The sequence below is a fragment of the Mycteria americana genome, chromosome 1 (genome assembly GCF_035582795.1).
Source record: "Mycteria americana isolate JAX WOST 10 ecotype Jacksonville Zoo and Gardens chromosome 1, USCA_MyAme_1.0, whole genome shotgun sequence".
NCBI classification, from domain to species: domain Eukaryota; kingdom Metazoa; phylum Chordata; class Aves; order Ciconiiformes; family Ciconiidae; genus Mycteria; species Mycteria americana.
The window spans coordinates 46,427,314-46,452,614 of NC_134365.1; the positions used below are offsets into that span (position 1 = coordinate 46,427,314).

At 37.9% G+C, this 25,301-nt stretch overlaps 1 protein-coding gene across 2 annotated transcripts in view; it reads left to right on the forward strand.

The window, feature by feature from the left end:
- TMTC2 (transmembrane O-mannosyltransferase targeting cadherins 2) overlaps positions 1-20,480 on the forward strand; it is a 265,687-nt gene extending 245,207 nt beyond the window's left edge. Inside the window, exon 12 of one of the 2 annotated variants that reach the window (XM_075496382.1) lies at positions 17,596-20,480. In XM_075496382.1, the coding sequence (XP_075352497.1) occupies positions 17,596-17,775 (180 nt within the window). In that variant the 3' untranslated portion in view covers positions 17,776-20,480. The remainder of the gene's footprint in view (positions 1-17,595) is intronic. The other variant, XM_075496392.1, reaches the window with a different exon arrangement.
- The last annotated feature ends 4,821 nt before the right edge of the window (positions 20,481-25,301 follow it).

Sequence of the window (25,301 nt, forward strand, 5' to 3'; positions counted from 1 at the left end):
AACCCATGCTGGCTGGCCTTGATCCCTTGGTTATTCTCTACATGCTGTGTGATGGCACTCAGGATGATCTGCTCCATCAGCTTCCCCGGTACCGAGGTCAGGCTGACAGGCCTGTAGTTCCCCGGGTCCTCCTTCTGGCCCTTCTTGAAGATGGGTGTCACATTAGCTAATCTCCAGTCAACTGGGACCTCCCCAGTTAGCCAGGACTGCTGGTAAATGATGGAAAGGGGCTTGGTGATGGGTGTCACATTAGCTAATCTCCAGTCAACTGGGACCTCCCCAGTTAGCCAGGACTGCTGGTAAATGATGGAAAGGGGCTTGGTGAGCACATCTGCCAGTTCCTTCAGTACTCTCGGGTGGATCTCATCAGGCCCCATAGACTTGTGAGTGTCTAAGTGGTGCAGCAGGTCACTCACCATTTTCCCCTGGATTATGGGGGCTCCATTCTGGTCCCCGTCCCTATCTTCTGACTCAGGGGGCTGGGTACCCAGAGAACAGTTGGCCCTGCTATTAAAGACTGAGGCAAAGAAGGCATTAAGTACCTCAGCCTTTTCCTCATCCTTGGTCACTGTGTTCCCTCCCCTATCTACTAGGGGCTGGAGATTCTCCTTAGCTCTCCTTTTGCTGCTAATGTATTTGAAGAAGTGTTTTTTGTTGTCTTTTACAGCAGCAGCCAGATTGAGCTCTAGCTCAGCTTTGGCCCTTCTAATTTTCTCCCTGCACAGCCTTGCTGCACCTTTGTAGTCCTCCTGAGTTGCCCGCCCCTTCTTCCAGAGGTCATAGACTCTCCTCTTTTTCCTGAGTTCGAGCCAAAGCTCTCTGTTCAGCCAGGCTGGTCTTCTTCCCCGCCAGCTCGTCTTTCGGCACCTGGGGACAGCCCGCTCTTGTGCCTTTAGGACTTCCTCCTTAAAGAATGTCCAGCCTTCCTGGACTCCTTTGCCCTTTAGGGCTGCCTCCCAGGGGACTCTCTCGACCAGTCTCCTTAATAGGCCAAAGTCTGCCCTCCGGAAGTCTAAGGTGGCAGTTCTGCTGACCCCCCTCGCCACTTCTCCAAGAATCAAAAACTATCATTTCGTGATCACCCTGCCCAAGACAGCCTCCAACCATCACATGGCTCACAAGTCCTTCTCTGTTGGTGAACAAGAGGTCCAGCGGGGCACCTTCCCTAGTTGGCTCACTCACCCGCTGTGTCAGGAAGTTATCTGCCACATGCTCCAGGAACCTCCTGGACTGTTTCCTCTCTGCTGTATTGTATTTCCAGCAGACATCCGGCAGGTTGAAGTCCCCCACAAGAACAAGAGCTAGCGATCATGGGGCTTCTCCCAGCTGCTTATAGAATAGTTCGTCAGTCTCCTCATCCTGGTTGGGGGGTCTGTAACAGACTCCCACCACAATATCTGCCTTGTTGGCCTTCCCCCTGATTCTTACCCATAGACACTCTACCCTATCATCACCATCATCGAGCTATAAACTATCCAGACACTCCCTGACGTATAGGGCTACCCCACCACCTCTGCTGCCTCGCCTGTCCCTCCTGAAGAGTTTATAGCCATCCATCGCCGCACTCCAGTTGTGCGAGTCATCCCACCACGTTTCCGTGATGGCAACCATATCATAGTTTTCCTGATGTACAATGGCTTCCAACTCCTCCTGCTTGTTGCCCATGCTGCGTGCATTGGTGTAGAGGCACTTCAGCTGGGCTGTCGTCCGTGTCCCCTTCATAGAGGAACACCCCTTGTGTGCTTTGAGGCGTTTCATTGGCATTTCCCTCTTGGCTCCTATTGCCTCAGTATCCCCTAGCTCAACTCTGTTCGGCTTCAGCTGTGCCCCAGCGTACCCCGCACATCTCAGAGACACAGGCCGAGTGTCCTCGCTGGCAGCCGCTCCCTCTAGCCGTGGCACGTCGTCCCTCACCTTCTCTCGGGCAAGCCTGATATTATCCCCCTCCCTCTTCGAGTCTAGTTTAAAGCTCTGTCGATGAGCCCTGCAACCTCCTGAGCAAAGATTCTCTTTCCCCTTTGAGAAAGATGAATCCCATCAGACGCCAGCAAACCTGGTGCTGTGTAGGCCATCCCGTTGTCAAAAAAACCAAATCCGTGGCGATGACACCAGCCACGGAGCCATGAGTTAATAGATTGGGTGTCTCTGTTCCTTCTAGTGTCGCTGCCCACAACTGGAAGGAGAGAGGACAAAATAACTTGTGCTCCGGAGTCCCTTACTGGCCGTCCCAAGGCCCTGAAGTGTCTTTTGATTGCCCTAGGACTTTGTGTTGCAGCATCATCGCCCCCCACATGGAAGAGCAGCAGAGGGTAATAGTCCGAGGGCCGTACCAGGCTAGGGAGTATCCTGGTGATATCCCCCACCCGGGCCCCAGGGAGGCAGCAGACTTCCCTAAGAGGAGGGTCCGTCCAGCATATCGGACCCTCGGTTCCCTTCAGAAGGGAGTCACCCACAACTACAACCCGTCTTCTCTTCCTTGTGGAGGTGGTGTTAATCCAAACCCAACTGGAGTGTCTTGCCATTGTACTCCTGGTTTCCGAAGCATAGTACAGATAAAGCTGACGTGGTCCTCTAGAGAAACAGTCTTTACACCATGTATTATTGCTAGTAAAGCATGACACTTTCCAGTTGAGAATCCTTGTTTTAAAATGTTCTTCTGTCTGTTTACTTGTTTATTCAAAGTAATGAACACATGGCAATCTTTTATCTTTATGTATTGGTGCCATGGAGCGACCGTAGAACTGTATTTTTATTTAGTTAGCATCCAGCAGATTCACCTGTTCAGTTGCCTTCCATTACTTGTGTCTGCCTTTACAGAAAATACAAAAGTGGGCCTTGTGGGGCAGGTGGAGCTTCTGCTGACCGACTGCCTGCCTGCCCTCCGAGCTGCTCCCAGCTTCTCCTGCCCTGCGTCAGGGCTGCACAGCTTCCCATTACCAGCCCCAGCTGCTGCTAAGCCTCGCATTGTTTAAGGCTTCCTCTCAAGTGTGCCAAACTTTCCGCCTCAATGATATGAATGGCTGTGGATTCCTTCCAGCCCAGCAGCACTCTTGGCCTCCTGAAAATGCCTCCTTTCTTTTCTCCTGGTGAAGGTGTGAGGAATAAGAAAACTTCTCAGGATCCAATTCTTCCTCTCTTCCTGCTCTTTTGCTTCCTAAAGACTGAACCAATTGTTATAGGGCATGCAGGACTTTTAGGGACTAAAAAGGGTATACTCTGGCTTCCTAATGAGAAGGTAGACATGACTGATGTGAACTGTATTTCCAGATGGCATACTTTTAATAGTTTGACTTCAGACAGATACAGGAGTGGGAGGCTTAGGCATGGGTCAGCTCCACTGTGAGAGGAGATAGTGGAACACCCTGAGAGAAAAGAGGACACCACTCTCTGATCTCAAAAGTATGAGAGAGCACTTTTTTGGTTACTCTAAATTGGGTGGACTTTCCCCGTTGACAGGCAATAAAAGACTGACTCTGAGATTTGATATTAGAATAGCTGTGACATTTTTCAGCCTGCCTAGCAGAAGGCTGACCTAGCCTAAAGGTTGTGCAGAATGGAGACATTCAAGACAATTAATATTAACTGAATGCAAGCTGCCCTTCATTTCAGGTAGAAAGGCTCTTCAGTGTTTGCACAGAAATAGCAACACTTCTCTGCATAAAGAGTTTATCTATGCATGAACTCTCTCTGCCGCTCCTGAGCTGGAAAGCTTTTTAAATGTAATTTGGGCCCCCAGCTCAATTTTCTTTTGTTGTTGTTGTTCTTGTTGCTTCACCCCTTCCAGGTCCTTATACTCCGTTCATCCTTCTTGTCTGGTGCTAAGTGCAAGGCAGATATGTTATCTCTGTCCAGCTATTTGGCAAAAACTGTGTTTATTCTTTTGAACAAAAAGTTATCTTTCTATATTTGCAATTATATTTGTTTATGATCCTCCTAAATATTTTTAAAACACATTTAGGTTTTTTGTTGTGCACAATTGTCAGCTTCAAGACAGGCTTGTGTACAGGCTGCTGGTGTGAATGTTAAAGTATTCCTACTTCAGCAGAGATTAGTGCCTCCCACCTTAAAAAAACCAGACAAAACAAACAAAAAACCCCATATAACGTTTCCCATCCCTGTGATCTCCATCAGGGGAGAAAGAAAGAGCACAGGCTATTGGAATGAGGATATTTACCTGTAATACTGAAGCACAATATCAGGGTGAGTTGTATAATTTGAAAACCAATTTACTCAGCTGTGGAAAACACTGAATTTCCTTTGGGAAATACATGAGAATACTTTATAGCCTTACCCCAGAAAACTCTATGTGTGTTTTTTCATGCATTGTAGCAGCTCTGTGAAGGCAAAGATTGAACATGCTTTTGGGTGATTATGGAATACTTAAATCTCATTCTTGATATTGTGATCCATCTTCATGGAAGATGCATGGGAGAAAGCTGGAAATCATGTCATTACAGTTCTCAGCTTCAATTTTGTAAAAGTTAGGTTATGGGGAGTTCATTTGTACTCTTTTATTCTGATTGTACAAGCAATTAAATATGGAAATATCTGAGATCGATTGGCTCGCTCAGTGTAATTTGTGAGCTTTGGAATTGAATGAAAATGCCTTTAAGCTGCTGTTTATTTCCCATCTAGAATAATTTGTTGTACATTGATATCCCAATCAATACATAAGTATTTTGTCTGTGCAAGTCCTAATGACTGAAATGAAAATGCATTTGAGTTTCTTCTGCTTACATAGATATTGCATTGCAGTAACACCATTGACTTGTTTAGAGTTGCTTCTGTTTCTCCTGCACGTGAGAGGTAAATTGGGCTCTGTAGTTCCTGATTTCTTCAAGTGAAATTATGCAAGCAGCTATGAACTCTTCTTAATGTAAAGTTTTTAAAACAGTATACCCAGAAACACTCTTCGAAGTAAGCCAGAAACTGATTGTCAAGGTAATTTGGAGTGCTTTTCGTTTCATTTTTAGCTATGAAAATGTTTACAAATTTCCCATAAATATTAATCCTTCTACAGTTTAACTATTGGCGTAATGTATTTTCTGAGTCATTCATCTTTATGAACTGTAAAATGTATAGACGTGCTTTTCTTTAACAAGGGGAACAAATGTTGGAAATAAGCAACTATGTACTAATTCCTCTTTTCTGATTTAATTAACCTTTAGATCTTCATTAAATCACCAATTACTCTTACCAAGAACTGTTGAAACAGTAATTTTATGGTTAACATGTAATTTGAGAGAAAGAAACTCTGATAATTCATGCACTATTCACTTAGGACATAGGTCATATAAGGTTGTCAGTATGTCTGGTGGCAATCCCTCGTGCTGCTTGGGGCTGCTAATAAAGTCTTTTCTTCACAAAAAAAATACCCCGGAGTATTTTGGTTTATGCACCCATTTTCCATTGTAGGCTCTGTTGCCCACAGTGTTCAAAATGTTTATGTGACTAAATCTCCAAAAAGTAAAAGACCATGATTTCACAAAAATCATGCATGTTTATGATCAGATCAGTGATGTTTTCTAAGACGTTAATCACCCAGGTATTAAGGTATAGGTTCTGTTTTCTCTCCAGACACCTACCTAGATACAGAACACTGTTCTTCCAATCCCATCAGATGATTGTAATATTCAATGGATAGGTCATAAATTCTCCAAAGAGAAGAAATTCTCATACCAAATAATACTTTGTCAAGACCTTGATTCAGAAATTTTGTAGGACTGCACCTTAGTTAACTTGAATGGAAATCTTAATGTCATCACATTTCTTTTTCCATTTTTTTAATATATTTTCATTATGCAAATCTGAAGTCTTTATCTGGTATATAGATATGTTCAGTCCACCATCAAAATTATTTGAAGAAAAAAGGACGTGACGTCAACGAGGCCTGTCTCTTGGAGTGCAGATTTGTTTCATCTAGCACTTTTCATCCATGTCTTAGTAGACAGTTAACTTTTTTTTTCTATAATTACTTTTCAGTATGAAAATAACTGTGCAACAGTTGTGCTTGTACTCATCTATGATGTTCATTTACTGAATAATTAAAAAAATAGGTTTGCAAAACTAATTAATAGGAAGTCACAGCTTAGATTTGTACTATTGATTTAAATAAAAGGCATCATCATGCTTTGAGATGATGAGAGCAGTAGTTTGTAAAGATACAGTCTCTTTGCTGAAATTGTGGAAGTGAAGATGATGTACCATGGATAGACCTATGCACTTGATTGTGATTGACAGTCTGATAGTAATATGGCAGGGGGTACTATGCTGCCTGCATCAGTTCCTGGAGAGAGCAAGATTGGCTTTGCCTTGTAAATGTAGCCCTCAGTGTCAATCAAAAATAAAGTGCCATGAAATATAGAACTCACAGCAGTAGATTAGCATTTCAGAAATTAAACCATCTGTTTGAACTCAATTAAAAGAGAATCCAGCAAGGTTTTTCCTAATAGAGTATTCTAGTGCTGATTCTGGAAACAATGCAATGAATTTATTTATGCAATTAGAACTGATAAGGAAGTGGTTTTAATGCTCATTAAATAAACCCAGCAACAGTACATTCTCAGTAGGATGTTTTGCAATAAATAACTTCCTAATTTTCTTCCTTATCTATAGTTCTGATGTATTTCTCATTCTAGGAATGAGTTTTAGTTGTGGGTTGGCATATCCTGTTAGATTTTTTTTTTCCCCCTACAAGTTCTGGAGAACTTACGTTTCTGTCTCACAAGATGGTTTTGATACAACTGGTATTCTCCCCCACTTTCCCACACCTCTGGGTGTAACTAGATGATTGTATAGAGGAAAAAATGCCCTACAATAAAGCTGGTTTTGGTCTGAGATCTGCCTGAGAGGAACTGTATGTTTGCAGACTGTTAGGAAGGGGATGGGTGGGAGGTGTCTTGCTAAAGTAATTTTCTTGGAATTTGTCTTTAAGAGTAACTCCAGTACCAGTTTGAATGGATTTTTCCCTGGGAAAGTTACAGTCTTGAGATCAGATGTCTGCTGATGAGAAGATGCAGTGAGGAGGGGATGGATAGCTTTTCGTTTCCCCCAAAGAACAGTCCCTTTTTGTTGAGGCATTCTGAAGCACTGTGTATTGGTCAGCTCTGCACATTGCATTTACATGATTCTACTTACCACAATTAGTTTTACTGGAGAGCAAATACACATTCAAATGTACCTACCCTTTTGCAACATGTCTTCCATATAATGAACAGCTCTGTTACTAAGCTGAGGCAGTTTTCCTAAGTCTTCAGGTGCCCCAATAAAGATTGTCTACCTGTAACAGTAAGTAACTTTAATCTGACGTTATGGTTTGTAACAGTGCCAGTTGCCTCAGCATCTGGCTGCCTCAAACTCACTGAAAACAATTACAGTGTGAAAGAAAGTAGAAATCTTTTCCAGTGTAACAACAACAGTAGAAACAAAAATCCACAATAAAACCCTAAATTAAATTCCATATGAAAGTTTGCTGTATGTCACTTAGATTCCGTGGGGTAAATGATTGATATATTTATGGTGGAGTTATTTGGTGGAGTTTTATTGTAACGCAGTAGTTCTACTTCATTTTTTCACATTCTAACTGCATTTAAATACACTTAAAATTATCAGACTTATTTTTCATCATTTTTGAAAGATCAATACATGTTCCTTCATTAATTCTGTTCAAAAAAATCTGTTCTGATAGCTGCATTGATGGAGTTTTTTGCTGATTAGTTCACAAATTGGATGTTTTACCTATAATAGAGGAAAAAAATGCTTTCTGAACAGAGATTATAGAAATTGCACAGGAGGCAAACCTTTTGATTTTGGGGGAAAAATGAGCTTTAACAAAAAGACTGCTGGTAGGTAGGACCCAAAATTAATTTCTGTAGGATCCTGTGGTGTTTATATAGAATGGGTGGTATGTGTAGTGAAAATGTATAATGAGAAGGCAAATGAACCTGAGCCGTTGACTGCAGAACTGCATAGCGATTCTAGTGGCCCTGGATTATAGTTTGGTCCAGTCACAGAGGGCTTTTTCTGGGGCAGTTTGGAGCAAGCATCTGGTTTCACTGAGTAATTTTTGATGTTGAACTTCAGAGGCAGGAACTGAACTTTGATTTCTTGGTGCTATCCTGCAAATATTAGTTGTCCTTGTGCCTTCAGAAATAATTAATTAAACCTTTTTAAAAAGGAAAATATTATTCACAGTGTTGCTTCCTGTGTCCATTTCTTAAAAACATAGTTTGAAGAATACAGAAAGCTTCAGTTCAATAAACAGCAGTTATTGGCACATGCAGTATCAAGTGCAACCTTTCAGAGGACGATCTACCACAGAACACATCTTGCTGTTATTGATATTAATCACTCACAAAGCACTGTAAACATATGCATCACTGATCAGATTTGGGAAATAAGGCTGCCCTAGCAGAAAGTAGTTTTATTTTTTTACAAGTCACAACCTTGTAAAAGCCTAGCGAGCAATTAGTGCCCAGTGGTCTTACCAGTAGCGATCAAAAGACCAAACTTCAAAAACTACAGCCTTAAAATCTTTAAGCTACAAGAATCAAAATTAAATCCTTGCGCATAGCCTGGAAGTCAATAATTTTAATATGTACTGTAGATTTAATTGCTAAATACTATATAGGGAACACCTGCAGGTTACTGGCTGCCAAAGAGTAAGGCACGCATTCTTACGAATTACACAGAGCGCTGTAATTCAGCATTTTGCGAAGGACCAATAGTATGTGCCTCTTTTCTCAGCTGCTCTCGTAATCCTGGGGGTAAAACTGAAGTCAATACAGTGTGGCCATAACCTTTTTGCACTATGCAACAGGCATGGAAGTGATAGGAGCCAGATGAAAAAGGACGAAGGGGAAGAAAAATAAGATTGATATGCAAATACTTTAAAGTTTTCCATGCAGAAATTTCAGAAAAGAAAATATTTATGAACAAGATTTTTTCAAGCGTTTTCAGTTGTGTCTACTGTCTAATGAAAATGTAGTTCCTTGAACAATACATCATCTCAAGAGTTTTGTTATTTATTTGCAAAGTTATGGAGTTAGTTTTTATTTGCAAAATTGCCTTGGTAACATTTCCACATGCTGAAGTTGCATTTTTGGACCAATTTGAAAATACCTTCAGGCACTATTGATAAACCATGTTGTTATGGATATTGTATCACTTCATGTGATAGACATCAATTGTACTTACCTGCCAATGAAGTTATTACCAATAGAGGAATAATGATTGATTCTGTTGTCTAGGGAAAGTTAGCTAAAAGAAAGTGTGTCTATGGAGGAGTGGAATGAAGGCTAAAATTCATCCTAAAACATCCTACGATGCTTAATAATCTCCTAGTCTTTTCTTTTTTCCTGTTTCTGTAATGCTCTAATATCACACTTTTTCTGTGGGCTGTCGTCTTAGTGATTGTGCATAAGCCTTGAACAAATTAGCAAGATTCTCATTCTTTGTGCTCAGAGCAAGTATGTCAAGTTGCATAATGGTTTACACAGTGTGCCTGAAAGCTATACCTTACCACTGCAAATACCTAAATAGTTTTGGAAAACATACAGCAATATCAATATTAATCTAGTTCTCAAGCATTTAATTCAGCTGACTACACTTGTCAGCCAAAAGTGCAAAGCCTTTTTTCACACTTAACGTTCATCTGAACAACTTCACAAGATTTCCAGTGTTTTGACTGATTTTGAGATTTCCTTAATTAGAACTTAGCTAATTTTTCAAGGCCAGAAATGAAAACTTTTTCCTTCTGAAATTTCAGTAGTTGGCTCTTCTACCCAAAAATGGAAGTTCTAATGCACTACTTCATATGCCTGTGACTAGCATCTTGAAAAACTATACAACCTTCTCTGGGTACTGAGGTACTTGATCAGTATCTGAGCAAAAATACACGGAAGATGCATTCATTCTCAGCAGTCATTTTTATTTTCCAATGACGTTTTATTTGACTGAAAAAATGAATTTTTTTAATGCGGGTAGTAGATACTTTGAGTATAATTGTGATCATAATCTCACATGATCTGTAGATTAGCATTTTCTGTGAAGTTTAACCAGTTTTGATTGTGTTAATATGGACAGCTATTCTAATCAGCCCTGCATGTGTGCTGCTGGGTGAAGCAGAGTATATTCATTTTTCTTTTAACACTTTACATTTCTTTTAAATTAGAAGTGGGGTTTATGTTTAGGCAGTAACACAAAGCCATTTATTTTTCTGGTTTACAAGGTTTAGAAGGGAAGTGCATGCAAAAATACATTTACTAACAGATTCGGTTTCATTTTAAAAAACCCTTTTTCTTAATAGGACAAAATTCTGTTACTGAAAGATTTTGAGTAATTTCTATTTGTCAGTATGGTAGTACAGATGACATTTCTGTTCAGCAAGTTTCTCACTTGCTGGGAGTACAGACTTTGTAATTAGCACACAGCATACTTGTGTTAGATAAGGTAAAGAAGTTGTTAAATGTTTTATACCATAATCGTAGCTATGTATTAAAATTATCAAATTGCAGACATCAGAGCACAGTTGGATTTCTATAAACAAAAATTAAGTCATTTGAAGATTTTTTTAATGAAATCCTGCAGTGCTAGGAAAATTGGATAAGATTATTATATCCTATACTGATGACAACATTTGAGCTGGAAAGCTAAGAAGTTTAATTAGAAACACTTTGAGGCCTGGAAAATGTTTATTATTTTTTTAATATAACCGTAATATTAAATACTCGTAACGTATGTTCCTGTTTAGCTTTTATTGTGGTAATACAAGTATGTTATCTAAAAACATCCATCACGGTTTCTGTATAAACTGAGAGTGATTACTAGGAGGTTTTTTAAGCATAAATCAAAGCAATTGATGCATGGCCATTGGGGAAAAAATCTAGATACAAAGAAATTACAAATGTAAGTACATTTTTGTGGGACTTTTTCAGCTGTTGTTATGATCTGCAGCCTTTACCAGTTGTAACACATGCTTTTGTTATCTTGCTGATATATAAAACTGTATACTCTGAATTTATATGAAGGCCAATGGTAGATAGCTTTTCAGCAGCAAGATGTAATATATATCTATATATGCTTGTTTGGTTTTGGATAACTATGTTTTTAAAACTCTGAGCTGTCTCTGAAGGTTAAGATGAAAAAGATGTTGAGGAAAAAAATTTCCACTGGCTGTAGAACATTGATGCTGAAGTGTCCCCTATTGATGTGATAATTTGAGAAACAAAGTAGACTGCTTGGTGCTTCCTTCCCATGCCAAGTCTAGAACTCTTCCCTGACTCACAGCTGTGGGTTTCCTTAATGATGTCGATGTCTAAATCTACAAGCAAAGTGAATAATTTCATGGTATGCTTGTGGCTGAAAACTCCCACATCTGCCACGCATGAATACAAAAAAATGGTAAAAAACCCTTCCTTCACTTTTTAATTTCTGGTTCTAAATGTACATATCCTGTAGTTTTCAATTTTAGACAGGATATTCTCCAGTGTTTGAGAGCACACAAGATTAGGTGCATACAAACAATGTCCATGTATATTCTCCTTTCACCAGGCAGCTTAAAGTGTCATCTGCTTTGAATGTCCAGATGAGAGTGTCCAAATATAAAGTAATAAAAAAAAATTTAAAAAAAAAAAGTACATGACCTAACATTTATATAGTATCATCAGTTATTAGCGTGACTAGGTATTAACTTGTGCTATTCTTCTGCCTTATTAACTTAATATATTATCTTAACATGAGACTATTACATAAACAGTATTCAGAAACTATCTGTTTTTCCTATCTACCTTATTTTTTGTGTGTTTTCTTTTTTGATGTACTTTTTTTTTTCTGGAGGGTGTTCATCTTCCCTGGAGGTTAATAATTTGTTACTTTGGTGAAAAAAATATGAATAGAGCACTAAATGAAGTCTCCTTCTGTTTAATGATATATTAGTAAATAATAACTAAGGTTGTTCTCTATCAGCATTAACAATGTCTTAGAGGTGATGACTGAATCCAGCAATAACTGTCGTAGAGGTGATGACTGAATCCAAGGATCCACTCCCCTCTAGAGCCTAGGCTTGTTGTTAGTTAGATTTATATAGCTATGCATGGTAGTCAGGCTTAAGGTAATTAGATTGGGACACAGGCTCCCTTTGCAGCAGAGACGTTTAGGTCCATTTCTGACGAACACAACCATGGAAACTGTGCTCTTCGCAATGTTTATTCAAATTAGTACTTGCAGGGAGAATGTTTTTCTCTCCATTTTCCCTCTTCACTATTTAAGCTGAAAGCTGTTGTCGACACAAAAGCATACTTATAGAAATTGTTCATGAGCAGACATGCAATTTAAATAATGTACTTAACTGTCATAGAGGAAAAGTTGCAGATTATTCTTGCATTTTAAGAGTTTGCAAAGATGCTGATTTTTTTGTTTTCCAGCAGAACTGAATGCTTTGCTGTCTGGGCTGACGACACAGGAAATCCCTCTCAGCTCTGAATTTTATGCTTTTTTATTCTCTCTGATCCATAATATTTTGCCATACATCCTGTCATCTTGTTCCAGAATGCTTTTTGCAACAAGTTATCTGTTCCTAGACAAAATACTCTTGTCATCTTAGCCAACTTAACTGGAGATCAGTGTCTTAGTTGTGATTCATATCCTGTTTGGAACAAAATACCAGGCATAGCATATGCAAACTGCAGTTCTTAAGAAGCCTTATAGCATAGAGAACCAGGTAGAAACATGAGTCTCTGGAAGGAATGACTGGCACTTGACTTATCTGGCAACACTAGGTCGTTCCTATAAAAAGGTCTGCTTCCATGTGTCGCTGCTGAATTTACAGTGTTGTCAATGTATTGCATTGGAGAGTAAGATCCAGTTGGCAGCAACCATCTCGCTGCGTGTCCCTCCCCTGCCTCTCCTTCTACCTTCTCCGCCCACACCCATGCTTTAAAGTAGTATGCTTACATCTTGGGGCAACTCCTAGGTCATGGTTTTACTCAAAAGTTTTGAGGTCTGTCAAAAGCAAGTGCCACCCCTGAAATGATTCTGTTGTCCTCAGTTATCTTTAGCGATAAAAAAGGAGCTGTTGACATTTTGATTGCTTGAGAAAATACTATGCTGTGCTATAGCAATGACACCAGTAATAAAAGTTCAAGTGAAAATTCTTGCCATCACTGTAGGAGGATAAAAAAGGCATGACAGCACATTATCCCATGGTCACTGATAAGATGAAGCACTCCACCATGCTTTGCTCTCACACTTAGTGAGCCATTCTACAACTAATACTCTGCTGCTTCACTACTCAGTCATTGTACCTCCTATGTATCTTCAGTTATCAAAGAGAAATATCTGAATTCTTCACCCGTATTTAACTAGAAGTGCTGGGATGAAATACTCACATGTGAATGACATTTTGTGTCCTCCTTTAAGTATGGTCTTTACTCAACAGGAACCCTTAAAAGAACAAGTGTCCTTAATTGCACTGTTTTAAAACAAAACACTTAGCCTCTGTGTTTCTGATGTGTTGACCATGCTGATTACAGTATTCATTAAACAGTCCTGGGGTTGTTTTGAAACATCTACAAGATCACGCACTGCAGTAATTCATTCAGAGCAAGACAAATATTGGCAACATCTTTTCAGTGACCTTTTAAAATGGCTAAGTGAGAAGTAGCTTGCACTTGTGATTCTACTGGAGTAAAAATTGGCATGATTTTCCTTATAAGTACCCCGGCAGCAACAAAATGCACTTTCATCTCAGAATCTGCTGCCCTGGCCTCTGTGGTGTTGAGCAGAGAAGGTCATCTGTAAGCAGAGCTTTGGGGAAAACAATTTCAGATTTCATTGCTCATGTTTGGACTGTTGTTTATTCATATTTGTCTGCCATGCAAGAGGTGTTTTTGAGCTAGGTTAAGTATTTGTGTATTTGTTTCTCTCTCCATAACTTCTTAGGCGTATATAGAAGTAAATTTGTCTTCTTCTGTTTGGGACTGTTCTGATATGGCATTTGCTTTATGTGGAGCTAGAAATGATGAACAAGGAATCGGTTCATCTTCTGTGTCATTAAGATTTACTGTGTTTGTGGGTCCAATACTGTACTTGGTCACATTAGTGTAATCCCAAAATACTACTCAGAATTATTTTGAATTATTTGGACATTCAGAGAGGACTTTAATTTACATTAAAATTTTTGCGTGCCTCAAGGCTCTCCTTTTATTTTGGTAATACAGAGAAAGTTTGAAAGAATTGCCATTAATGTAAACCAAAACCACCTCAGGCGACTAAAAGCATGCCTTTTGCTATTTTGTTATTCATTAACTACTCTGTTATTCCTCTCCTCTCCTCCCCACGAGCACCTCCCCCACCCCCCAAAAAAACCCACTAAGGAAACAAGCACACCACGATAAAAATGCTAATAAAGGGAATAATTCCCAATAGACCATAAAAGACAGCATTTATAACCCCGATAGAAATGCCAGTCAGCTTTTTTTGATGTAAAGCATCTGTCTCCAAAAGGAAATGAAGGCAGGCCTGTTTCTCCTTTCAAGTCTCTGAAGTAGTAGGTGGTGTCATTTGTTATACAGCGCTACAAGTCCCATGTTATTGCACTGGTAGCTGCCGACTGGCTTTGTTAACGTACTGAAAAGTTTTATCAGCTGTCTTTAATAAAAGACAATATATGTGAAGAAAAACTATAGCAAATGTCTCTTGCTCTCTTGTCCTCAGACCATCATTTAGAGCTGTCAGAGAGTGATGGCACTAACGTATAATCTTGCAGTCACCCAAAATTCTTGTGACTGTTACAATAAACCACAGATGGGTGGTTGATACCCTAGAAAGTTAGGGAGCACTCTTTCCGAAATCCTGTGCACTTCCTCATTTGAAACATGGAGGAGTTGGAACAAACTTTCAGCACTGCCTGAAGTGAGTTATCAGTTCACATTTTCCATGGATACATTTGTTTTAATGGCCTAAAATTTGTTGGGTCTCCAGGAAATCAGGAATGATGTGTAGAAGTTGGAAAATTTCAAGTTCAGTTAAAAGGCATGCCGTTTGTTCTTTTTCTAGATGTTTTTGTTGCTTGTTCTAGTGAAATGATATATCAAATTAAAGACATGATGGCAGAAGAGTTTTCTTAGCTAGGCATATAGTCTTATATATATGACATTCTGTAGAGTACTTGATTAGTACCATACACATACCGTATTTTCAGGGGTGTGTGAAGGAAATGGAGAGGAATTCTGGAAGCCGTATGAGACAACTGTGTTACTTCCCACACAATAAGTTTGTGGATGCTGTGGTATTAGCCCTGAGCACATTTTAACATGTGTCTTACTTAATACGAGTTTTTCTAGGTTTAAGGTTTTGTAATCCTTATCCATTGTAAGCTTTGTCTAGATGCAAACATACACACATAGCTGTATTTCAAGTGAGAAGACAGTTCTGTGTCAATAACTGTGCTCTTGAAAAAAGCTGTTTGATTCATAAACTCTAATTAGGCAAATAAGGAGCACAATTAGTGGGAATGGGCCATCCTACTCATGATTTGAGAAAATTCTCTCAAACAATCTTAAGTCCAAAAATAAATGAATAAATAAAATACATAGATATTTAGACAGCTATCCATATATAGTGGAGCTGTTTTCCGATCGTTCTTTGCTTGGATCACTTAAATTGGCACCCAGAACATCTGTAATTAAGGAGTGTATTATTCCATTATAAAATAGTATGCAAGACTGGCACTGCAAAGGTGGAGCTGTGATAATGTGGCTGCCAGTATGTGTTGTCCGTAGCTAAGATTACATTTCAGGGGCTTAGTTTTCCTTCTTTGTACAGAATATGACAGAAGAGGAAATGTTGGAGAGTATTTAACCGGGAAAACGTTATAAAATCCAGCTGGTTTGGGTTTTTGTTTTGATTTTTAGTAGAACAAAGTAACTGACTTAGGGGTGGTAGAAATAATCTGTCAGGTTAAAGCAAGAAAAGCTATATCTAAAAATAACATTTTCAGATTCCTCTGCATTAGCATTATGATGTTTACAACGGAGAGTGCTGAACTTATTTTGTTTTGCTTAATTTTGAAACTCTGGAAGGCAGTTGTTCTGAAAATTTGATGTGTCACAGTTCTTTATGAGGTTTTGTGATGCATGGGTTAACAGGTGAAAAGAAGCAGCAAGAAAGCTGAAAAAATATGAAATATTTGTAGGATATAGAACTAGAGAATTTTCTGAACAACATTTCCACAAAATTCAGGTTTTGGACACAAGAATTATGGGAGGGTTTTTTGAAGCTTGATTCAGAAGGATAAGAGTAATGAGTTTAACTTGGTAGTGGACAGGTTTGGAACATAGGTAAGTCTTCTTCATCCTAATGACTTCCTATTACCACATCAGTCTGGGAGACCAACTCTAGCGTGTATTTTATTGGCCTTCTACCTACCATATTTTCCTAAAGTTCTTGTCACTAAAGGGCTTCTAAATCATACCAGCACCCCCACCCAGTAGTCTGAAGCTGAGTTTCCATGTGGCTTCACATTTTGAGTATTGCATTTTGATCAGAACACTGGTGAGTGGTGTCTTGAAACACTTATCCTCTGAGGCAAAACTATGTGACTTCGAAAGTTGAGTGTTCCTACAGCTCACTGGAAATGATAGTGACCTGAGGGGGAAAACCATAGTGAACTTTGTATAGTATTTTTTCCCCTTTTTCTTTGAAATGTAAGGTACTGGTTTGGCAAATGCCTTTACGGTGCTCTCACTAGCACGTGAATACCTTAGGTACTTGCAAAAAGGTAGGTTAGACTGTCCTCTTCAGCTTCATAAATCTGCTTTTCTGTCCTTGTAATATTTGTTAACTCCAGTAACCAGGCATGTTTAATTATCGTGAACAACCTATTATTTCATAATGGAATAATCTAAAGATGAAAAAATAAAAACAAAAAACATTTTGTCTTAGCTAAAGATGGAAAAATTGTTAGTAATGTAAGAAGCTTTTTAATGGATTTGTTATGAAATTTTCACATCTTTGTTATTAAAATAGCATGTGTTTCCACCATTGTTAATTTTATTTGGTCGTTCATTAAGAAATAATTGCCACAGCCTGAAACTAAATGGATATCCTAGGACCTCTGAACATCCTTAGAATCTGAGAACAGATTGTATTTTCTACTAGTTATAATTAAGACAAAGAGAAAAAAGGGATGAGTTCCAATGTGTTAACTATTCCCAACAATTATAAACTCTTTATTGGCAATGGGTTGAATTAAAATTAAATTCCTGTCTTTAATCCACTCTTGGATTACTTTAATTTTCTCTTGGAAACTGTACTATGCCGACATTACCACATGTAAGGCTTTATGAGTTCTGTGTTTTCTCATTAAAGAGAGAAGTCTGTGTCTGTAGACACCAGAGCTTGCCCTGTTTAAAGCATAAAGTATACAGCAGCTGTTCAGAAACTTTTTCTTGTTATCTCTATTTGCTTAAATTGCTAAATTGCTTCCATGAAAAGTCTGCAAACATAAGGGAATAATTTGTTTAAGTGAAAGAAGATTGTCTGAAAAGAAAACCTGAAAATATTCCTAATATTTCTTCTTCCCTTTTTTTGTACCAGTATCCAGCTGCCCTAATGAATCTTGGAGCCATTCTCCATCTGAATGGTAAACTGAAAGAGGCTGAAGAAAACTACCTCCTGGCTCTTCAACTTAAACCTGATGACGTCATCACTCAGTCCAATCTTCGCAAATTGTGGAATATCATGGAGAAACAAGGTTTGAAGACATCCAAAACATGATGATGAAAACTCTGAATTTTTTTTTCTTAAATTGATTAAAACCACAAACTAGAACTTCCACACAGTTGTCTGATCAGAGAACTCATTGGACTTGACTGCAAGGATCAGAGGTCTTAATCGCTGCTAGGAGAACCTATTCTGCTTTTTTGGCATAAGTTTTTTTGCTAGGTAAATAGGAAAAGGAGGCTTTGAGATATTCGTGAAGGACTTGTTACCCCACAAAAATATTTAGAACCATAACACTTGAGAGAAGGTGTTTTGGCATATTTGATAAATCATTGCAAATCCCATATTGCTCACTTTTGAGTGGGTATTTGAAATGTATACTGTCGTAGAAGTACTAAGGGAAAATTGTACAGTATACACTAAGCCAGATGGGAATAAAAGTCGTAATAGCAGGTTAAAGTATTTTGCTGATACTGTAACTCATTAAAATGTATACTAAATCCAGTGTGTTTGCAGTTTGTCTTAATGTTGCTGTATCTCACTCTAGGACCACTTGCTTACCAATTTCACAGCTTACTTGGCCAATTTTTCTTTTTTTTTCAAACCTGTCACTTGTGATTAGATGACAGCATTCATAATTGTTTACTGAGAATATGCATATTATTTCAGCTTGTTAAGTTTTAATGCAGTTTTCTTGAGATACACAGTCAAATGGCTGTGGACTAGACAGACTGCCCATATTCTACATCAGATGCATATGTAGAGTGGTAAAAAAAAGAAGTCCGGAGGTATGATTTAGCAATACAAGCAAGACTGATGTTTGCCCTGATATCAAATGAATGTGGTCAGACTGTCATCTTAAGAAAAAAAAATTGGTATTATAGAATAGTGTGTTTGACTCTCTTTATGTTGCTGTCAGATAAGACCAGCTTTAAACTGGAGTCTGCATACAATATTTTTGCAATAACTCAGCCAAGTGAGATTTGAAAATATTAGTGCTTGGATGTGCTACAAATGAGACTTCATGAGCAACTCAGAGAAAAGGGAGTGTTATACATTGGTGAGGCTAGCAAATAACTGAAGGGACTGGATTAGATCATGCTTAAAACAGTGTAGATCAAGAGAAATCTGTAAAGGTGGTTGCCAGTTACTTTTCACAGTGGTGGCGTTTTGAAAAATATTACCTGTTCAGATTCTAACCAAATATTAGCATTCTGTTTGTATTCTGACATGTGTGCTAGCCGCAGAGCTGTCAAATATCTAAATATGCTTTTGGTGACGTTCAATTTATTTCTGTTTCAGAATGATTTGGCCTAGTTACTGTTTTAGTCTTCAGTTTTTAAATGTAAAAATAATTTATTTTAAATTGCAGTGTATTGAAGCTTTAGTCAGTTTTTTCCAGGCCATTTGTTAACTGCTTTCTTTCTTTGGAATAAGTATTATTGCTTGTAAGAAAATGTACTATTTCATTTTGTTGGTATCTGCTTCAGTGTTCTTTTCATAATGGTAGATATAATGTTAAAGTGGTAGAGCACCTTGAACTGAAGCTTCTTCAGGATCTTCTGTTAAATACTATTACTGAGAAAGGGTTTGGGTTTTTTGTTTTTTTTTTTTTCTTTTTAACTGTTGAGCACCATTCCAACAAAACTGTAGAGGAGAATACTTTGCTGTATTTATTTATTTATTACTTGACTGCAGCAACATTACTTGCCATTAACACAACAGTCTGTAAGTGTTGCTATTTCTTTTGTTTGGCTTTCCTTGCATTTTCTCTGGTTGGTGTGTGTACCTAATTGCAAAGGGGACACTTGAGTTATACTCGACCTTCTTGGTCATTCTCCCCTTACACTTGGATTTTAAATCTGTATTGAAATAGATTGGGGAGTAGCTGTTTCAAAGTCAGTATAGTAAAAAATTGTAGTAGTGTGTGTTTCCTTTTCTTTCCTCTTGCTCACTAAAATGCCATAAGTTGCTAAATTTACAACTGGCCTACCAGAAAGGCCAGAGGGGCAAGATTGTTTGGTTTTGTGGAGTGTGTCAACTTATTCTCAAATAACGTTATGGCTGGAAAAGCAAAATTGAAGGGTCAAAAGTTGAATTTCATCACTGAAACCAGTGTTAGAATACAATGGTAGCTTGAACTTATTCTCCTTCTTTACTGACTTTCTGGAAAAAGTATAGAAATAAATTAGATAGTAACTATAACTGAACTCAATATAAAACTGTGGTATCCTACAGCTTTATTTGCTCAACAGCCATCAAACTTCGATGGCTTCTTGGTCTTAACCATTCACTATGTTATTTGTCTCCTTCAGCTTGTACTCATTCTTGTTTAGTAATTTTTATTCGTTGCACAAAAGGGGGAGAGGGGGAGCACTCCTGTGATGCAGTGTTATGCTTGCATTGATAACTGGTTTTGTTTGTTTCTCCAAAAAAAAAAAAAAGAAAAGAAAGGAAAAAGGACTAGCGTAAATTTAACAAGAATGTCCCTGAATACATTTTTTTAATATAGGTCTGGGCTTGATGACTTTCTTCTTTTGGGATAAATTTAAAACATGTTTAAAATATGTCTCTCTGCTCAGGGATTTATGGTGGATTATTGCAGACAGTGCTAAAAAAAATAAAAGAGCACAAGACAAGTTTACTAAATTAAAATTTTATTTTTTGAAAAACTGTTATTTGTATAAATTATCAGATTTGTAGGCTTTCCTTTTTGTAGAAATAATTGTTTATGTGCCAGATAAGAGAATTTCAATTTTGTTTTCAATAATAAAGCATTGATAACTAATACACTGTGCATTCCTTTATCTGTTACTGTAACAACAGGGTTTTTTAAAATTACTCTAATTTAATGAGTTATATTGACTGTTTTATGTATGGGAGAACTATATAGCATAAATAGAGTACAACCTGTCACAGCTGGCTTTTTTCTATACTCTATTGCAATTATACTTCAGCTGATATTTTCAAAAAGGTTTTCTGGAAGCATTTTTTAATATTTCTACTCACTAAATCTAGCCAAAGAGGTATGGTAACTATTATATTTGATTGTTGTTTCTAAACTCTATGGGAATAAAAGCTGCTGAATAAGATATATTTATAAATTATTTTTATATTGACATACAAACATGATGTCAGTAAAAATGCTTCTAAAATGTATAATTGGCTACAGAAGCTGGAAAGAAGACTTCGCTTACATACATGGGCTTTTTAGTGTCTGAGATCACCTTTCTCTTGTGCTGCGATGTCACACGATCAGTTTCAAATCTGCTGCCTTCCTGCGCAGGGGATGTTATGAAGTGGCGTGATTCTTTAACCTTTTGGTTTTCTCTTAATCTTCTATGGACAGAGCCTTCTTAGCTCAATGGACCTAACGCTAATATTCTCATACCTGCCTAGTTCTGTTGCATTCAGGTCCTATGCGTTGATAGATTTACTCTACAGTCGAAAAACGTTGATGGGCATGAGTAGAGCACTAGCGAGGCTTTGGGTCACTGACTTCCAAATTCAACTGTCATGCCTTATTTTTATCAAGCCTCACCTTCAGATGTGGTCGTTCCTTGCCTAAGTAGGTTTTGATGGAATGGCAGATGATGTATACAGAGCATGCAAAGAATAATCTGATCTGTGTCACTACTTTCTCATGTGAATAGGGTCTAAACATGTGCTTTAACTCCTGCTCTGGCTTCTTATCCCTAAACCCTTCTCTGTGAGATCTTGTTCTGTCTGCCTTGTGTTGTGCTTCCAATGTTCTTGTTCTTCCAAGCATCACACTTTTTTGGGCAGCAGATACCTGATACATCTCCATTTCTAATGGAGGCACATGGCAGCTCTGTGGTGGCTTTTTAGTTCTGCCATCTTATACGGGCCCATCTGAACTTCCTCTCTGTAGCTGGCACAGGTGGCTGTATTACTTCTGGGGTTTGAACTAGTATAACGGTAAGGCACTAAATTATTCTACGTAAATACACCAGCTCATTTGGATCTGGCTTGGGACTCTCAAACATGGCTCTGTGTTGTAAGCATTCCCATAGCAGCTTTGCCTGACAAGGGTGAATGCAGGTAGCATGAGAGAGTCTTTGCCTCCAGTTCAAGTGTGAGAACAGTCAATGGCAGCTGACCTACTATGTTGATTTTGCTGCATCCCTAAGGGTTGCAAAGGAGAGATTTTAATGAGGGAATTTGGAGATTTAGAAATAAATTGTGGGAAATCTAAAGAGACTCCCATGTAACCATTTACCTTTTTGAAACTTCTATTTCTGGTCCTTTGAAATAAAATAGGGACCCCACTCAGATATTATACAGGCTCCCTCAGTTGGACTGACCCTGCAATTTGAAAAATCGCTGCCTTGCTTCACACGGATACTGAATGTTTAATGTCTCTGAGATTCAATAGTGTGACATTGGAAGAATGTATTTTAAGGAATAGAATATATCCTATGTTATACAGGGGGTGGGGAGGGAGGTGTCAGAGAGGAGATGCAGACATTTTTGTGGAAATGAGTAAGAATTTTAGGGGGACAGGCTTTATTCCAACAACAAAGAAGGAACCCCAAGATCAAGCTATGCTAGGATAAACTGCAGGAAAGGGTATGCATCAGTAAATTTAAAAGCAAATGCAATACAGACTTTAAAAAAGTTCTTTTGGTATAATAAATCAAAACCAAACATTACCAACCAGAAATGCTGGCCTGGGAAGATGGTATAATAGAGTTGAGGACATAACAATGTATTGCCCATGAAAGACTGAATACACACTTCAGGTAATGCCACTTGATTAGAAAACTTTTACGGTTGTGTTTGTTTTCAAATTTCTAATTGATGTTTCTCCCTTCCCCATATATTCTTTATTTTATCATATTTACCCTGTCATGGTACACTGGCTCTTTGGTGGTACCACACCTCTAGAGCTGGACAGCTTTGAAGGTTACATATGAGGAAGCATTTCAGAAGGGCAGAAACATCAGAGTGGACCTTCTAGAAAGGTGTAAGAAATAGATTAAATCGTGCATGCTTGCTGAGTACTCATTTATTTTGAATATAGTTTCAGTGACAAAGCGTAATTGCATTTACTTACTGAAATTATTGAGCTTACAGATATTTCTGCGCAAGGTTTGAAGGTTAAATTGTTGTTTATATTTACAAATCTGTGTCAGTTTGTGTGCGTTTGAGCACAAATTTATGTTTTAAAAAACCTTAAGATTTCCTTTTGAAGAAACAGGTGTGGAAGCCATGTGCAGGGAGAACAGTTGTGGGGGGTTTTTTTATTTGATAGAACTTGTGCATAAGCCTATGTTTCCTTGCATCACCGGTCTTTTAGCTGCCGACACTCTATTTTTACATGGATATTTTTGTTTTTCTGAAATTCTGAACCTGGTTGTATGAAGCAGTGTTCCTGCAGAGTTTGAATAGTTTAAGCCACAGGTTCTGTTTTGAACTAAGCAGAGATGAAACTTGGCTTCGATGGCTAAACTTGAGTTCAGTTTTGATTTCAGGAATTATTTAAACCAGGTGAACAGATTTTTCAACCAAATAATACAGTGGTTTGCTGTACCAGGTAGTCCCAGAAAATAGAGATTATTTGAGAGGCTTTGCAAGTTTCTTCTCTAGATTTTTTTTCCTGTCAGCAAAGCATTTTTTGTCCTTTTCTGGAGAAATATATTTTATTTTGTCTCTAATTTTCTTAAAAACAGATGTTCCTGCATACCCAGTATTTTTCTTTATTACAATGAGAAATTAAATTTACATTGAATTGATTTATTTATTATTTTGACATGTTTGTTGCAACCACAACCACACATTTCTCTACAGTACATGAGTGTATAATACACTGTATTGTTCCTTATATTAAATCAATTCCCTCTTCTGGTTTCCATCCAATATGCAAAGCCAGTCATTAGAACAAAGAGTCACTTTTGCACTCCCACAGTTTCTGGAATCCAGCATTGTTCTTCCTATTGTGGCAGTGAATCTTTTTATATGACAACATGAAGATATAGGATGCTAGAAAATATGTCTTATTCCTGGTGTAAAATTGGATCTTTTCTTTCTTCTCAACCACCATCATTTCATAGCATTTTTTGTCCTTTGCTACTCCTTAATGAAAGTCTTCAACGATTGGATTTTTTTTTTTTTAATAAACATACTATTAATAACAAGAGAGCTCTATGAATGGCAGTCATACCTTAAAATTAATGGATAGAGCATAGTGGCTCTGTCATAAAAAAAAAAATCTATTATTTTAATTGCTGTTCCTCCCTCTGAAATGCAGTGTCTATATGAAGTTTGTGAGTAGCAATTAATCTTTTAGCTATATAACTGTAAATCTGTTTGTGTTTCTGGATATTTGAGGGGGTTGGGGGGGGAGTGGTTTTTTGTTTTGTTTTGTTTTTTAATGGAATAAGTCTTTTGATTGTTGTTCTCATCAGTTGAAAGAGTCTTTAGGATATTCTTGCAGAGAATAATTGTTTCCCCTTTCTCTTCTCCTTTGTTAGTTTTGTGAATGATTTAGAGACTAGAAGAGGAGCTGCTTTCCTTGAAGCTAAAGGCAGAGAACAGCTTTGAGTGTGAACTGAGCTTCTCCATCAGTTTTGTGCCTTATAGCCAAAGATGTTAAAAAGAAATAAAACTTATTTGTTTTTTCGCAAAGACCATAAACTATGGACCATTTAGGCCTACACCAAGTCTGTCATTAATTTAAGTTTTAAGGATTGATGGAAAGATTCAGTAACTGAAAATCTTATCCACCTTTTCTAACCGTAGCAGCTTGTCTAATAAGATAGCACCTTTCCGTCTGGATCATGTCCGCCTTTGCTGCCTGTCATTGTTCAATCTAAGAAGTACAGATGGGTCAAATGAAGATGTATCACAGCAAATTCTTCAGATGGGTTGAACTTTTCTGCCTGCAGTGTTATGACTAAAAAAACACCAAACATTTTCTTGCTGATTTTCAAAAATCAAAATTTTAAAAACCCAAATGAAACTACTTAAATGAAAAGCTAAAAAATGTTATAAACTATTCTAAGTTCCTTGCAAGTGCTGTTTGCAACTTTTTATTGCTTATTTCATGACATTATGGTTGATTTACAATTGACTTCAACATTCTAAGAATAACTTGATATCGAGTCAACATATTTTGCAGTTCATCATGCTAAAGACATGCTTTATACACGTGTGTGCACATGTATGTCCCATTGGCACCTTCACAGCTGTTTTGATAATCTTGTCAGCACTGCACATATTTATCCAATTGATTTGAATAAGTTATTTACTATAAGTTTTATTCTGATTGATATGAAAACTTTATTCTATTTGGCATGGGAAGAAGAAAAAGAGGTCAAGCCATGTGAAATCAGATGTGTACTGCTCCAGATTTTTGTGGTCTCTCAGTAGTGATATATGAATGTCAATTAAAGGTGACCATATAAAAGTACATTTTTGTTTAACTCAATGAAGCTGGTGATTTTGAAAAGAGAAGGAATCCTAGCCTCTGCAATAGAATTGTTAATATTTAGAATAGAATCCTCTGCAAATGGAATTGTTAATATTTAGATTTACAGACAGATTAGCTTACTCAAATG